Raw genomic sequence first — 18,219 nt, 5'->3', positions numbered from 1 at the left:
CTGATAATAGAGAAAGAGCAACCATTATTATCTGTTGAACTTAGAATTTCATTAAAATCTCCCAGAGATAAACCAAGGTTTGTCATATTGAGAAGCAAACTGAGATAAATGATCACAGAGATAAATTCTTCTGTTGAATTGAGGGCTGCCATAAATAGCACTGCAACGTTAGAAAATGCATCCCATATTCACCTTTACAATTACACACGGTCCAAAGATCTCAATAACATTGTAATTGATATTAGATAAAGAAAAAAGAAACCAAATGCCACGTTTATGTCCTAGAGCCTCGACAATATCAAGGGTGTGTTTGGTTTGTATTTTTATTTTTTGTTTTTATTTTCAGTATTTTTTATTTTTTGGATTTTGCGAAGAAAAAAGTGAAAATAAGAGGTAAAAACTAAAAATAGGAATTTATTGTTCCACTTTTTCCTTCAAATAATCCAAAAAACAGAAAACACTGAAAATAAAAACAAAAAATAAAAACGCAAACTAAATGCACCCTAAATTTTTCCAATTTTTTTTTTTGAATTTTCGAATAGAGTGTGAATTTCTACAAGGATGAATAAAGAAGGTTGATAAATTCTTACCAGATTTTTATAGTATATCCGGGTTATTTTGTTAGATTCACTCTTCACATTCTAAACTATAATATTAAACTTATCCATAAAAATAAAGAAGAATAAAAAGAGAGACAAGGACATTAGGATAAAGATCTTGCCGCTTCCTTATCCTGGACTTGTTTTTCTGGAGCTGCAAGCTCTCTAGCGGTTCCCACACTACTTGTTTTCTCCAACGGCAATCCATGAATGGAGGCTGGATAACGACACTTCCTTACTGTTCCAACAAGGAGAGGCTGAGGTAAAGCCCCAATGTACTGATTCTTTGGAGTGTTAGCCGTCCTCCTTGGATGGAAGTGCCACTGTGATGAGATTGATTGACCTTGTTAGTCATTAGCTTAATAGAAATATCTTTTTTCATATAGTTCTTGAATTGAGGAGTTTTCTTGTATGGAGTTTGGGACCTTTTTTATGAGACAATGAAATAGTAAGAAATTATTTTTTACTTTTTCTTTTCTCACCGCTTGTGTCCAACTAATATCCTCTGCATGAGCATGATCAGTTGCGTGGTCTTCATGCACCTTGTCGTCCACATAATCCAGGATTGATTTCTTCCCTTGATCTTCTCAATTAATTATGTCAAATTTATACATTTCCTCTTTTTGATTTCTACCCCGATTGGAATTCACCGCCGAGGAGTTTAGTTTCACCATGCCGTTGTCTTTTTTCATGCCTTGTTGAGATAACTCCTCACTTCTTACGGTAACTGTATGGTTGCAATTTGAAATAAATGCTCCCTTGCATTCTCTCGCCATATGACTATAGCATGAGCAAGACCCACAAATGAGTTGCAAGCTCTCATATTCTACTTCATATTTAAAACCATCCATTGTTATCTTCTTTGTAACTGATAGATTTAAATCAATTTGGATATAAGCTTGGACATATTTTTCTCTCTCTCCCAACTTTATAGCCAAGTCTATTTTGATAGGAATTCCAACTGCATTCGTAACTCGCAACATTGCTCCTTCTTGATAGCACCAGATAAGTAATCCAGATATACGGATCCATACCAATGTGGAGCCAAAAGAAACCTTACATAATCTGAATTCCAATTTCCATAGTTTGGCAGCTACATAGTTACTCTTGATCAACTAAGGTCCCCAATCATCACTTTGTTCCTATGATTCTATCTTCTATGGAATCAAACTTTACTAAGAAATATTCAATTCCAATGGTGACTATCTCATAACCTCCCATGATTTTTTAGACTGCCCTAAGTTTCTAGTACAAGGCAGTGTAGCTATAATGTTTTTCTAAGACCTTAACCACTATAGCATCCATATAAGTTCTACCAGCGACTTCATCTTAGTGTTCTTATTATGAATAGGGTTAGGATCCAAACCTTTATGAGATAACCTCGACTTAAACCCGCCGGAAACCTCATCATGCTTCCCACTTTTGTCACTCTGAACAACCCCGCTCCCACTGCTCTCTTCGCTCATGATTTTTGTTGTTTCTTTTTATGCAAATAGCTATTTTAAATATTAATTTAAATAAAAAATTTAGATTATTGTTCGCTATTGACTTTAAATTATTACACAATTTCTTTTGTCGAATGGATTGAATAGCTCCCAATCCAAGATTCGAATCTAGATATAGCATATTAAGAGGCATACTAATGTACCATTTCAACTAGACTTCAGTTGCTACTACACATACTTAGGATGTATTTGAGGTTTACGTGGGGAAAGAGAGAAGCGCGTTTGACGTTTGAATATCTGGAACGCTTTATTTTTATGTTTGGCAACTTTTGGAACTTCTGGAACTTCTGAACACAGAAGTGCTTTCACCTCTGAACACACGTTCACGTGAAGCTAAAAATTGTAGCTTCTGTGTTCACGTTGATGGTAGCTGGTTACCATTGATAAATTAGGTGAGAAATTTATTTCTTTTCTACCAACCCTATCCCTTATTTTCTTCTATAAAAAAGATACAAGTAACTATATACTTTCATATTAGTTCTTTGTGGTTCTTCGTTCTAATTTTTTTTATCAAGATCTTTCAGATTTGTTTCGACCACTACCAAGGTAAATATTTTAATTTTTTTTATTATTTGTAGTATTCTCTTTCATATTTTGATTTTTATGTTTGTTTATTATTTTTATATTATATGATAAATATTTTAATTTTTTTATTATTTGTAGTATTCTCTTTCATATTTTGATTTTTATGTTTTTTTATTATTTTTATTTATATGATAAATATTTTTTATAATATTTTTTTAGTTTTCTGATGTTATATTTTTAGAGTTTATTCTTTATAGTTATACTACTTTTAGTTCATATGAATTTTTTTTAGGGTTTTTTACTTAAATAAATTATATGCATTTCAAAATTACCCAATTCCCCTAAATCAGATTCTGCAACGTAATTATCCTTTTTGTATTATTATATAAATCGTCCCAGGGTGCAAAGGATTATATAAAACGTAAATCATCTCACCCTAGGACGATTAATGAATGAATTTTGAATGCAAAATAAGAGTAAATCGTGGCAGGGCTTCTTGGGTTAGTAGTTGAGCATAAATCGTCCCAGGGTAGTAGGTTTTACGAGTTAATGGGCTAAACCAAACTGGGCTGCCACGATTTATGTGTTTTTTCGGACCCTCAGGAGCCTGGGACGATTTATGTGTTACTCTGTAACACTCAAAGGGCTGGGACGATTTATGGCCAAGTTATAACCCTAAGGACTCAAGCACGAGTCATCTTTGTTGTTGCTGCGGCGTAAAGGGTTGAGGGAGGTCTTGGAGCCACCATTTTTGACCGGAGAGAGTTTGGGTGGAGAAGTATTTTTGGGTGTGGGACCAGCTGGTGGCGGAGGTGCAACTGGTGGTGGGCAGAGGCGTCTGAGTGGCACCGGGGGTGGTGGCAGCGGGCCGCAGGTGATCGGCAGGAACGGCGTTGCGCATGTTGCCGGATTTATCGATCAAGAGGTAATCTTATAAATTTTGTAATGGTTTTAAATTTTGGATGATATAGTATGTTGGATGATATTGTATAGGGTGAATATGCATCTTAGAATATTTTTTTATTAAGACGTTGCCGGATATCATGTATAGTGATTTAGTTAGTTTTTGGTTTAGTATAAGACGTCAGAAATCAGTGGTCTTAAAAGATCATGGAATTTGCTCATCATAGGGTGATGGTTCTGATGGTAGAATCCCATGGAATTTGCTGATTTTACTATAGAGTTCGGACCGGCTCGAACCGGACCGAACCGAACCGGACAGGTTCGAACCGGACCGGAACGAAGCGGTTCGAGGGTTAAACCGGCCAATGGGATCCTGAACCGGTCCAGTCTGATGATATGACCGGATGAGGGAACGAACCGGTTTGGTGTGGTCAAACCCGGAATGAAATGGTTTAAACTGATATAAATTAGTAAGACCGGGTCGACCGAACCGCTTGAGTTTCAAATTTTATTTAAAAATGTTGTAGTTAGATTAATAGTGAAAATATGTATTTAAATTTTAGTTTTGAAAATTTTTAATATGTTTTATTTTTTAAATATATAGGACGAGGGTTCATTGCTTCAAGGTTCAATGTGGTAAAGTGTCGAGGGTATTGCTGCGTACCACTGCTACCATGGGTTTGAGCTCCCACGGCAACTGCGGTGTTCTCATCACCGTCGCTCTCGTCACCAATAATTGGTGGCTCAGAATCTGACCCATCATCACCTATAGCCTCCGCAAACGGATCTCTCTCTCTTACCTCCATGAATGCGGGTGCACCGTCCACTACAGGATCAGCCCCCCATCGCAGCTGCAAGCTGGCCGAAGCTACGCCCATCACGCAAGTCATCACCCGAGACAGGCAAATCAGCAGCAAAAGATGGGGACAAAACAAGTGGAGTCGCCGGTTGTCCTGTTGGAACGGCGGTGGAAGTTCCTTCTATGACGGCAGTGGGCAGATTCGGAGCAGTCCCCCGGCTACTGCCCTCCACGTCAACCATTCTGACAAACAACTCCAGCGCGCCTAAGTCGGGAAATCTTGACTGACTATGAAATATAACTCGCATGTCGTCATCACCCAACATCGCGTACTTCCCAAACTTAACATAACCTGGCTTCAACGATATCGGAATACGAAAAAATAATTGCTTCACGCGCTTCTTACCACAATTTCCAGCCTTCTCTAATATACTACTGTGCAAATCCATCAACGTCGTCGACGGAGTAATAAACACACCTATCTGCTTTTTGCTAGAAAAAGTTACACCCTCACTTGTGTTTTCATCTATTTTTCCCCGGTGATGCACTAACAAAAAAATACTCTCTGCCATCTCTCACAACCTCAACATATGTTTTGTGTGGCTCGTCTGTTTGAAACTCGTTTATTTATAGAGTTTCTGCCTGCATAAATCGTGCTTGAGTCCTTAGGGTTATAACTTGGCCATAAATCGTCCCAGTCCTTTGAGTGTTACAGAGTAACACATAAATCGTCCCAGGCTCCTGAGGGTCCGAAAAAACACATAAAATCGTGGCAGCCCAGTTTGGTTTAGCCCATTAACTCGTAAAACCTACTACTCTGGGACGATTTATGCTCAACTACTAACCCAAGAAGCCCTGCCACGATTTACTCTTATTTTGCATTCAAAATTCATTCATTAATCGTCCTAAGGTGAAATGATTTACGTTTTATATAATCCTTTGCACCTTGGGACGATTTATATAATAATACAAAAAGGATAATTACGTTGCAGAATCTGATTTAGGGGAATTGGGTAATTTTGAAATGCATATAATTTATTTAAGTAAAAAACCCTTTTTTTTTATCATTTACTATACTATTTTTTATATGTATATTTTTTATGATTTTTTTTAAATTTTTATTTGGTTTTGTTTATATAATTTTTTATTTATTTTACTGTATTTTTTAATTCATATAACAAATATTGTTGATATAAATTCTTATTTTTATTAATTTTTATGGTATTTTTATTATTTTTTTAATATAAATTCTTCTTTTTTATCTTTTACTATATTATATTTATGTTATGTATAAATTTTTTTATTTTTTTATTTGGTTTTATTAATATGCATTTTATTTATCTTTTATGGTAATTTTTTTGTTCATATGATATATGTTGTTGATTTTATAAAATTTTTATTATTTCTTATTTGTATGAGATTTTTTTCTATTTTTACTGTATTTTATTTTTGTTTTGTATGAAATTTTTTTATTTTTTATTCGACTTTGTAAAATTTGTAAATAGGATTTATTCAAATATCTAAAGTAAAATGATAGGATAATATAAAAAATTATTTAAATGAATGTTTTTTTTAATAATTTTTATCTAAAAGTAATTTTGAGTAATATAATCCAAACAATATTTATTTTACTATAATCCATTTTAATATAACGATTATCAAATATAAATCACATTAACACAAATTTACTTTTCATAAAAAAATCACTAATCAATTATTATTATTATTTTTTTTTGTTGGTGTTTACTTAGTCAATTATTAATGCAGGGCAATTAGGCAAAGAGCCAAATGACAAACATAAAAGCATGGGAATGATATTGACGAGCCCAAATGAATCTAGGTTATGGTCCACAAATAGGCCTTTTTAAATAAATAAAAAAATTCATTATTTACAAATTATAATTATATATAAATACAACATTATTTATATTTATAAATTATAAGTATTATCTGACAATTTTGTTCGCTAGTTAAAAGGAACGAATGTGTGGGAATTTTGCTGGCTTAGAGGAAGGAAACGTTCTTTTTCAAATTTGCTATCGAGTGAGTGAGTGAACGAAATTAAAGTTACCAAATTCTATAAATAGCGTTTGAAGTTCATTTTATCTTTTGCCAATTTCATTATTCAGGGCATAATGGCTTCAATTGGCCTAAATGATCGCATAACCCATGGTGAAGTTCTGATGACATTTACAACGAACTTGAAAATAAAGATTGCAAGTGAAAAATATTTTTTTTTTATTTTTTATAGAAAGGTTGGGAATTGAGAAAGACGTGTAAAATGAAAATGAGGTGTGAGTGGAGTGGCACGCTTTTACCCTGACACACTCCAACGGGCAGCAATGTTGTTTTTTTTTTTTGGCTTTATTCTGTGTTGTTGGTGTCTTCTCGCCCGCTACTCAACAAGATTCTAAGAATTTTATACAAGTAAAACATTTTATCAATTTAAAAATATGATTAGTAGTCATGTTTCTCATATAATAGTTTAATGTTATATTATTTCATTCTCATAGTTATATAAATTTGATCATTATGGAATAATTACTTGAACTAGGTAGATAACGCTGAATTTGTTTTTTTTTATTATTATTAAATAAAGTTGCGGTTACATGTAATTTTTTTATGTATATACTTTTTAAAATTAGATTATACTTCTTTTTTTATTTTTTATTTTATAATAATGTGAGGAGATGTAAGAGAAGTAAAGTAGAGTGTGTGTGAGTGAAGTTGAAGCTCTTAAAAAAATCATCACACTGTAATGTGACTGTGTTAGCTCCGACAGAGAAAGAGAAGGAGCCGTCGTTACTTTTTCTGCGCATCGGAACGTTAGGTGAGGAGGTCAAAGCTTCAATAACGAAGAAGAAGAAGTAGAAGCTTCAGCTTCAGCTTCACCTCTCGTTGTTAGTTACAAGTAAAGTTGGGGGCAGAGCCGCAGAGGCAGCTGCACATGGCGGCCACTCGCTTCGCTCTCATCATCTTTGCGGCTTCGCTTTTCCTTATGCTTCCAGGTTCGTCTTTTGCTCTTCTTCACTCACATCACCATTCCCCCTGTTTCTTTCTCTTTCTTCCTTTTTTTTTTAATTGAGTGACAGAACCTTCAATTTTTCCAGCTTTAATTTGCTTCAAAGAATGTCGGTGCTTCTCAACCTTATTTTTTATGTGCATGCAGTTGGTGGTTCTTTCTTAGCTTCCAAAACCCAGTGTTATTACTTGTTGCTAGAATCACATGTCGCTCTGTTTTTAGTTTGAAACTTAATGTGTGGGTTGGTGGTATCTACCTACTTCATGTTATAATGTGACACACCTTGTGCCATTTAGATTGAACAACAAAGTCATGGATTGTTATTTTCTCCTCTCTCAAATTCAAAATGAACCGCTTCAATCTGTTCATTTCTGTGTTCCCTTTTAATGTTGATGCAAATCTGTGTCAGATTGCTGCTCTGGGAGCTTTATTGGGATCTGCTATGGAAGAAATGCTGATGACCTCCCTACACCTGATAAGGTGGCTCAGTTGGTTCAGCTTCATAAGATAAAATATGTCAGGATTTATGATTCCAACATACAGGTCCTCAAGGCCTTTGCAAACACCCCTGTTGAGCTTATGGTAGGGGTTCCCAATTCTGATTTGCTCTCACTCTCCCAGTTCCAGTCTAATGCAGATACTTGGCTCAGAAACAGCATCCTTCCTTACTATCCGGCCACAAAGATCACATACATTACTGTAGGTGCCGAAGTCACCGAAAGTCCCAATAACGCCTCTATGTTTGTAGTGCCTGCCATGACCAATGTCGTTACAGCACTCAAGAAAGTTGGGCTACACAAAAAGATAAGGGTATCCAGTACCCATTCTCTGGGAGTTCTGTCCCGATCGTTTCCACCTTCGGCTGGAGCTTTTAATAGCAGCCATGCATATTTCCTAAAGCCAATGCTAGAATTTCTTGCTGAAAACCAGTCACCGTTTATGATTGATATGTACCCTTATTATGCTTACCGAGATTCCCCAAAGAAAGTGCCTTTAGACTATGCACTATTTGAGGCATCCTCTGAAGTTATTGATCCAAACACTGGTTTGCTGTACACAAGTATGTTTGATGCACAGATTGATGCTATTTACTTTGCGCTGACGGCCCTAAACTTCCGAACGATTAAGATCATGGTGACTGAAACAGGTTGGCCTTCCAAAGGGTCGCCTAAGGAGACGGCTGCAACTCCTGATAATGCACAGAGATATAATGCTAATCTGATAAGGCATGTTATCAACAACACTGGCACCCCTGCAAAGCCTGGGCAGGAACTAGATGTCTACATTTTTTCATTGTTCAATGAAAACAGGAAGCCTGGTTTAGAATCCGAAAGGAACTGGGGATTATTTTATCCAGACCAGACAAGTGTGTATAACCTGGATTTCACTGGAAGAGGTGCTGTTGACATGACTACCTCAGCTAATATAACCAGATCAAATGGGACAACATGGTGCATTGCTTCAAGTAAAGCCTCACAAATGGACTTGCAGAATGCTGTAGATTGGGCTTGTGGTCCTGGCAATGTGGATTGTACAGCTATTCAGCCTAGCCAACCTTGTTATGAGCCAGATAACCTTGTCTCGCATGCTTCGTACGCTTTTAATAGCTATTACCAGCAAAATGGGGCTTCTGATGTTGCCTGTAGCTTTGGAGGGACAGGTGTTAAAGTTGATAAGGATCCAAGTATGTTCGTTACAACTCATCATCGGTTTTATTTTTATTTGCTTTTTCTCTTATCACATGCTAGTTTATTCATTAACTATTCGATACATAACCATTGATTGCGAATTAATTGAAAGATCTCAAATTGGAAAAAAAAATGAGGACTTTAGTAGTTGAAACTGTTTTGGTAGTAATCCTGGATGTTCAAGTTATTCATGTTAACTGTGATTGATTCTGAACAAGCTAGGTATGCTTTGAAAAAAGCTTATAAACATGAAAATCATTTTAGTTGAGGAAGTGTGCTTTCTAGATGGGTATGCTTTATGTGCGAGTTGTTGAATGAAAGCGTGGCTGATTAAATTATATATCTTGCCGAAAGCTGTGCTTTGTCAAATTGTCTGGCATAGTCTATTTTTCCTTTGTCATTGAAGTTATGAACAAGTACTTGTGTTCAATTCTGCAGGCTATGACAACTGCATCTACATGAGAGCTGGGTAAGTTAAATACTTGTTTCTTACTAACACTCAGAAAATTATGTATGTAATTGCTAGTTATTATTCAAATTCTAATGCGGCATTCGGGTTTTCTCTGTGTGCAGAGGCAATAACAAAACTGTGACAGGTAATACAACAGCAATGTCTTCAACTTCATCTACAGCACATAAAGGAAGTTCTTCATTAATTTATGGTTTTGTTCTTGTAACTTCGCTCTCCATTCTATTGAATATTCAACGGTACTGAAAAGCTTGATTATAGCATGATTTTGCCATGTTGTGATAGATGTATGCTGCATTTGACATGCAGGGGAGGTAGTTGTTATTATAATACATCATAAAAGTGTAAACTCCTTTGCTGGTTGTTATATAAGAATAAGAAAAAGGGTTTCTAAGTTCAACCTAATTTTGTGAGCCGTGATAGGCAAAAACTTGTAGGTGACTCACTCCTCTTCGTATGTAATTGCACATATGATGAGATCATTAAGAGTTAAGGGAATGCTGATGTTTGGTCCGGCTGCTTCAATTGCATATTTGCGTTCCTGGCTAATTAAGTATTGCTTTAGTTAAAGGGGTGACAAGTAACAACTCAAACATGGTAGAATCTGGAAATATATTTTGTTTCTATTTCCCAAAAAATAAAAGAATAAAGTTTTGAATGAGAAACTAATGGATTACAAATTAAAATTATAACCATTTTTTTGTGGCTAAGGATGAATGAGTTGAGTTGGAATGTAATAATTCTAGATCCGACCAACCCACTTGTGGAAAGCACTCGGTTAGGGTTACTATAAACCCGTGAGTTGGAAATTCCCCCAAAAAACAATGGAATTATGATGATGAAAGGCTACTTTAATAGTATTATATTCTTTTCGTGAACATGATGAATGCTACTTACTAATCATGCAAAGCACTCATTGTTGAATGCTACTTACCAGTCATAATCCAGACATATGTTCATTCAACCGATTACAGTACACTAGGTCACTAGCCATTCAACATAAATTTTATATTTGCTAAAAAAAAAGTTTATAATATTTTCGTCGCGTTACATACAAGCTAACCACATAAGATAATAATCTCTGCATTTTTGGGGGGATGTTAGACAGCATATTAGTTATTCCAGCTAGTGCACTTTGAACAATCTAGGGTAGGAACAGAACAGGCAGTAGATTAGCCAAACACGTCCTTTTTAAGAAAACAATTAGACAGATATTTCTTTTACAACCATTAATCACATAAATGGTAGAAAAAGAAAAAAAATTAATGAAACTGAATTTAATTTTGATGTATATATCTAATATTGCATGAAAATTAACTTAAAAAAAAAAGAAAGAGAAAATTGCCCCCCTGATTGACATAAGTTGCAGAACCTAATTAAATGACAAATCGTTACTCGTGAATTTGGTTAGCTACTTAAACTTGTTTTTGGTCGAAGGCTAATTCAACTTATACATGGACAATAGAGAGACACCATACCGTCCTCCATAATGGTCTCCTTACAATAATGGTCTCCTTACAAATTACCCAAAATGATGAGCTAGGAAATACTTTCTACAATTTTCCACTGAACCCATTTTATAGAATTATTATTGCAATATAGACTGTAATACTTTGAAAATTGCGGTTATGTACTTGAACCAATCATTTCTTCTCCTATAAAAATATATCCTTGGGATATTCTTCTAAAGGTTCCACTTTTTTTTTCTTTTAAAATAATTCTTAATATTAAAGTTAAGAAAAAATAAAAAACTAATTACCTTAAAAACAATAAATCAAAAGGAACATAATGATAATATACAGTAGGAAAATAGGAAATAGGAAGGGGAGTGTGAGTATATAAATATGTCATTATACCATAGATAGTATGCATGGTTACTGCCAAATAGATAAGAATCTGCAAAGTTTATATAAATATGCCAATCATTATACCATAGCATTAAAAATTAAAACCACTGTAATGTATACAGGTTCCCCACTAAAAAAAAAGTACAACGACAAAGATTATGGTCATTACTTCTCAAGCCCCAAACTTTTTTTCTTTTTTTTTTTTTCTGCAACATAACCGTAAAATTATTATACTAGAATCAAGCATTCCCAGTTCCAACTCCGGGTCGACGCAAAAACCTTGTACAGAAGCCAATGAAATATGCTATGAACCATAAGAGATAGAGAAAGTAAGAGAGGATTAGAGACCCTGCTCAATGAGATAGTCACCGAGCCTCTCAACAACCATGTTGCACTGACCCGGGGTCATTGGTTCATCATAGATGCCAATGATCAATGCCTGATTGGTCTTCTTAATAGTAACACCACCAGGACCCTGGATAATAGGCGCAAATGCTAATGTTTCAAGGCCAAACATACAAATGAAGACACATAAAATCTACACAAGATACTCAACAAGAAACAACCAGTGTGTCCACGTCTCACTAAATTTCACCATTGAATCCATAAGTTTGGAAGAACAGACAAATCATTTAAGTATTATAGATTGTTAAAAGAAAATATGCAGAAGAGAAAGACCTGCATGTATATCTGTCTATACTCATCCATAAATTGATTGAAATATATAAACCAGACGCGTGGAAAAGGACTAGATTTTCCTTCATGTGGGTTATTCCAAATACAAGTGAATGCTCAATGCTCTAAGAAGATATATGTCATAAACTCATAATATCATATGCAACACACGGTTACATATTATCTAATTTACATTGGTATATTACTTCACTATAAAATGTGCAAATCAGCCCTTTAAACATAGATCGCAGCACTTAAAATGACATGATACAGGTCAATTTACAATTGCATGATTCGAATACCAATTTACAAAAATGAATAGTAAGAGATATCATAAATTTATATTCACAAAAAATGTAGGATATATATTCTAGATCATTACATTATCTTCTGAATTTATACAATCAAGATTCAAAAATAAAGATTGAATATTAGAAATAGTCCTTACCTTCTTCCCTCGGATGACAGCTCCGGGCTCACCTTGGATTACCATATATTTTGTTCCACCGAGGTAAAGTCCAGTAGGAGCAAGTGATCCGGGCTCCGCAAAATCATTCATGATAGCAGTGATTTCCTCGGGCTTGAACTGCCAAAAAAATTAAAACACACTATAAAAAATCAATACTAGTGGGAACAGATCTGCTCGCACACAAATTCATTACACCATCCTACGTGTGTTGTGAATCAATCACACATCAAAACGAATAGAAATGTAAAATCATAAGCCTTTTAATAATAGCAACAAGTTCTAGTATATAACTAATTAACAGTCGCAGAAAATTCAACTCCCTAGTCAAAATTAATATTCTTTTTTCAGCTAGGACTTCGTAACTTTAAAACATTACACAAGTTTGAAACTTTTTGCACGGTGATACCTCTCAAATCTCCAAAACAACATTAATCGCTGTAACCCCAATTTATGACCGCAACGAGCTGAAATCGGCAAATCTAGAACCTTTACAAGGAAGATACACAATCCCCCCAAATTCCAATACGATCAATCATCCAATCTCACAAATCGCATAAAGAAACTTGAATATTGAAAGAAAGAGAGTGTACTATCCAAGGAAGCAACATCCATCATCATCAACAACAACAAATCAATCTTTAACTAGAGCAAAATAGTGAGCCGATCCAAACTTTGATGAACGATTAAATGAGGAAAAAAAAAAGAAAAGAAACCTGAGGGAAATTGGAGCTCTGAGCCCAAACGCTGCCGTCTTGGCCGAGGATGGCGGCAGACGTGAGCTGATTACCCTCGATGTCGCAGATAAGGTGCTCATCGACGTAGGCCTGCCACGACATGATGGAAAATGAGAGACGATTGAGATTTTCTCGGGAAAATGAGTGCTTGAATGCTGAGAAAATGGTCTCTTTTTTCTTCTTAAGCTAACTGAGCTGCGTTGCGGTGAAGTGCGGTAGCGTTGATACTACGGAGCTATAAATCCGTCCATGATTACTTTAAATTACCAGAATGCCCTTTTCATTACCCTATTTTCGCTGTGTCGGGCTGGCATGTAGGAAAAAGGAATTTTAATAACACAAAAAAAAATTATAATATAATATCTTAATAACTAAATAAATAAATATTGAGAAACCGTTTCAAAAAAGAAAAAAAGTCATTTTCTTTTCTTGAAGGTTCAACGTCGCTTCTAATAATTCTTTTCTTTTTCTTTTCTTTTCCTTTTTCAAATACCAACTGTTCTTGCTGAGTTTGGCCGGTGTATAGCTCGTCCGTCGATAAATGTCTTCAAGTTTTTCGTCGGGATGAGTTATACGTCGGCAAGGAGAGAACAAGGGGGTGGGTACCTGCAAAAGACACTCCGACGCTCAAGTCAGTAAGTGTTTAAGAGGTATATAATAATTCTATGAATATAGAATGTAAGACATGAAATGAAAGTTATCATGTGTTATGTTGTGTTTATAATAATTCTATGAATATAGAATGTATTACATGATATAGAACTTATCATGTTACTCCTTGAGATTAGATATAGAAGATTTCTTTTATAGGCATAGAATTGATGAATAAAATTGATGTTATGACCGTTTGGTCATTAAGATAGAAATGATGGTCATTAAGTCGGTAATGAAGGTGTCAGTTACAAGCAAAAGAATGAATGATAGTTAACGCCGAGTTATAACTCATAATGCATAATAAAGACTGAGTTATAAGGTGACGGATCACAGCCCCCAAGCTTTGTCCGCCGATCATATGATCCAGGCTAAGCTTAGAAAATAAAATGAGTTATAACTCAGTTAAAAGATGAGTGAATAATGATATGGTGAGCCCCCAAGCTTAGTCGGGTTATTATGTCGGCACTTATTCAAAAAATAATTGAGTGATAAGAGTCATTCAATCAAGATAGTTGTGTGGGGGATACTTTTCCGCTTAAGAACAATTTTAGCATTTGATTGTATATGAATTGAAAAGTTCAGAGATAGATATCCATTGACAGAATCGATTGTATGATCCGAGGATATAATGGTTAATTGTCTTGGGAATTTTCCAGCCCACAACAACTTATTGATAAATTTCTCGCTCAAAGCAATTAGTTATTGAATATTTATAATTTATAGTGAAGGTTTGACATGAATAAGATAAATTGAGAAAATGAATAGGTATAAAGTCGCAACATATATTGAATAATATATATTATAAAAGTAAAAGAGTTCAAAGTAGAAAAATATACCTTGAAAGTTGATAATTATAGAGAATAATATGACATATATGAATGTCATCATATATGTCAAATGTGAATATCTGAATTTTGTTTTGTAGGACATGCTTTAATTTGATAATAAAGTAATAAGATAACAGTCATATAATAATATAATAAATTTTGTTTAGCTATGAGGTATATTCCTTGTGCAAAAGTAACAAATTTGCATGTCTGTAACTATTTTTTGTTTAATAACTTTATGCATTAAACAAATAGTAAAATAAAATTTAATAGCATAAAATGAATAGTGTAACAGTTATATACAATTGATATACAATTAATTTTTTATGGAATCCAATTTTAAGATTTGAACTCATCATTACCGTCATTTAATTGTATAAATGAAATCGTTAAGCAATAAAAATATAATACAAAATGAAATAAAAATGCAATTGACATGGTTGTTGATATGACATTATTGTATAAAACATATATTGAGATTTGAATATAACTAATAAATCAGTAAATATTAGTTACACAAAATATAAATGCAAAAGTATGTTGAATAAAATATATAATTTTACTTGTGTAAATAGAGAGCTTTAAAAAAGTAAGCAAAATTGATAAATGAGTTTCTGCTCGAATTGATTGAAAACCGAGTTTGTTCTCGGATTGATTGAAAGCCGAATTTGTTCTCGGATTGGTTCATTGGTCGATTATGTGATGTGAAATATTATGATTTGTAAAAGTGAAGCAATTTGAAGGTATAAAATACAAACCTTATAAAAAGTTAGGATAGATTAAAATTTAATAAAAAAGTATTAAATAAAATCTTAAACAAGATTGTTGAGATTGGTTCAGAAATTTGAATGTCATTCAAGTTTTATGAACCTAAGAGGAGTGGGAATGATTTTACTCGTCCCCACAGACGGCGCCTATTGTTCTTGCTGAGTTTGGCCGGTGTATAGGTCGTCCGTCGATGAATGTTTTCAAGCTTCTCGTCGGGATGAGTTATACGTCGGCAAGGAGAGAACAAGGGGGTGGGTACCTGCAAAAGACACTCCGACGCTCAAGTCAGTAAGTGTTTAAGAGGTATATAATAATTCTATGAATATAGAATGTAAGACATGAAATGAAAGTTATCATGTGTTATGTTGTGTTTATAATAATTCTATGAATATAGAATGTATTACATGATATAGAACTTATCATGTTACTCCTTGAGATTAGATATAAAAGATTTCTTTTATAGGCATAGAATTGATGAATAAAATTGATGTTATGACCGTTTGGTCATTAAGATAGAAATGATGGTCATTAAGTCAGTAATGAAGGTGTCAGTTACAAGCAAAAGAATGAATGATAGTTAACGCCGAGTTATAACTCATAATGCATAATAAAGACTGAGTTATAAGGTGACGGATCACCAACAAACCATTAACTATTAGAGTAACTAGGGTATTATATTTAACAAAAGTATTTTTTTGGTAACTTTAATTTTTGCATGTGGCAGCTAAACCAAGATAATAAGCGGCTCATTAATTTAGATATGCTTCATCTATGTGTGTAACGCATTGATATAGATTAAAGGAATGCTTTACGAGTGTGGGGCAACTTTTGACTGTACCATGGAGCAAGAAATCAGAGAGAGAAAGTTGTGTGCGAAAAAATTTGAGACACTAAATCGGATTCGAAATATAAGGAAGGAAAAATTTTGAATTTCATGATGAACTAATCGGATCCTCCAATTAATTTTTTTTTTCTAATTAGAAAACGGACCCTTTGATTTTACATAAAAAATTATTTTTTGAATATGATAACGCTAATCGATGGGTCTGAGTTGAATATAATAAATTTTTCCGTTATATAAGCGTGGGTAGTTTGTATTGTAATGATACGAGTGTTTCCTCAGTTCATCTTCTTCATTCCGAAACACCTTCATCTACATTTTTCTCTTCTTTTAAACGTAGAAAAATATTAAAAGTGCGAAGTTTAATCATATATGTGAGAAAAATGGATGATAGAGTCTTATTAAAAGTATATTATTTCGGGCAGATTTTGTTAGAAACAGTTGAAGGAGTGAGATTTGTTTGTGAAAATCCATTAGATATTGTTATTCCATTCACAATCTCATTCGAGAAACTAAAATGTGTGATTTGTGAGAAGATAGAATATGAGTTGTCTAGAAGAATATCATGTATTTTATATAAGTATCCCATACCTTTTTTTGGTGGATTCGTGCAATTTCAGACGAAATATGTAACAGATGAAGCGAGCATGCAAGAGATGTTTTCAATGTACATTGAAAGTCATGGTCAGATATCATTCATTGAGGTGTATGTGGAATTCGAACCGTCTGAAGCCGATCGAAATATTGAACGGGAAGATTACAACAGCGACAGTAAGGAAGAGTTTGAAAGCAATTACGAAGTTGTTGGTCCTGATGGTGACGAAGACCAAGGTGACGGCAATATGGCACCAAATGTAGCTGACGTGGCAAATGCACTCGCAAACGAACATCCGTTTGAGGAGTCGTCTTTCATGCGAGCTTTGGACTTGGAAGCCATGCATGCTCCGGAGTTTTCGGAGTATATGAATGCAGGTACATAGTTGCCTATAGATATACACGAAGGATTAGAATTTTATAATAATTTATATTGATCGATGTGAACAAATAGTTACGTGATATGTGATAATATACGTAATTAGCATTTGTTGGTGTGTTTGCTTAGTTAATAATATTATTTGTAGTTAGTTATTAGTGAAGTTAAATGATAATTAGTGTTTATTCATTAGTAATTATTTATGTGCTCATAATTTTAATTAGTGTTTATTAATTATTTTAAGGTTGATGTAGGTAGAGATTGATTTACTTTTAATTGGACTTATTAAATATTTGTGTATTAACTATTTATGCTACAGCTGTCGTCGTGGCAGAAATTCCTTTTGTCGCAGACGGTGAATTTGCCGTGGGTATGTAATTCAGTTCTAGGAAAGCTGTTATTAGGGCGATGAAAGATTATACTATCCAAAGAGGTGTAGACTACTGGGTGTATGAGTCGGAACCGCTGACATCTTATGCCAAGTGTACGCAGTATAGGTCAGGTTGTGATTGGCTTATTAGGGTTAACTTGATGAGCAGGAAGTACTGTTGGGTTATAAGTAGGTATAATGGTAGTCACACTTGCACCAGAGCAACCATTTCTCAAGATCATTCGAAGCTTGATTCGAACACAATTGCAGAAGCAATAAAGCCGTTGGTTGAGGTTGATCCCTCGATAAAGGTGAAATCAATTATTGCGGAAGTGCAGTCTAAGTTCAATTACATCATCAGCTATCGAAAAGCATGATTGGCTAAGCAAAAGTCAGTGAAAAAAATATTTGCAGGTTGGGAAGCATTGTACAAAGCTTTGCCTATATGGTTTGAGGCCATGTGTCATAAGGAGCCATCAGCAGTTGTCCATTTTGAGACTATGCCTGCCTATCAAGGCGATGACTTTGTTACGGATATCTGGGTGTTGCAT

At 34.4% G+C, this 18,219-nt stretch overlaps 2 protein-coding genes across 2 annotated transcripts; one reads left to right on the top strand and one right to left on the bottom strand.

The window, feature by feature from the left end:
* The first annotated feature begins 7,031 nt into the window (after positions 1-7,031).
* Positions 7,032-9,915, top strand: LOC130965507 (glucan endo-1,3-beta-glucosidase 13-like). Its single transcript, XM_057890266.1, has 4 exons — positions 7,032-7,339; positions 7,763-9,037; positions 9,480-9,510; positions 9,615-9,915. The coding sequence occupies exons 1-4, from the start codon at positions 7,279-7,281 to the stop codon at positions 9,754-9,756; spliced, it is 1,509 nt and encodes a 502-aa protein (XP_057746249.1). The 5' UTR covers positions 7,032-7,278; the 3' UTR covers positions 9,757-9,915.
* Positions 9,916-11,395: 1,480 nt separating this feature from the next.
* LOC130969466 (profilin-1-like) lies at positions 11,396-13,474 on the bottom strand. The gene is made up of 3 exons (XM_057895198.1): positions 13,215-13,474; positions 12,481-12,618; positions 11,396-11,832 (listed from the first exon to the last, which is right to left on the bottom strand). The coding sequence occupies exons 1-3, from the start codon at positions 13,335-13,337 to the stop codon at positions 11,698-11,700; spliced, it is 396 nt and encodes a 131-aa protein (XP_057751181.1). The 5' UTR covers positions 13,338-13,474; the 3' UTR covers positions 11,396-11,697.
* Positions 13,475-18,219: the final 4,745 nt, after the last annotated feature.

Source organism: Arachis stenosperma, chromosome 3 (assembly GCF_014773155.1).
Source record: "Arachis stenosperma cultivar V10309 chromosome 3, arast.V10309.gnm1.PFL2, whole genome shotgun sequence".
In the NCBI taxonomy this organism is placed as follows: domain Eukaryota; kingdom Viridiplantae; phylum Streptophyta; class Magnoliopsida; order Fabales; family Fabaceae; genus Arachis; species Arachis stenosperma.
This window is presented reverse-complemented; position numbering and strand designations above follow the sequence as displayed.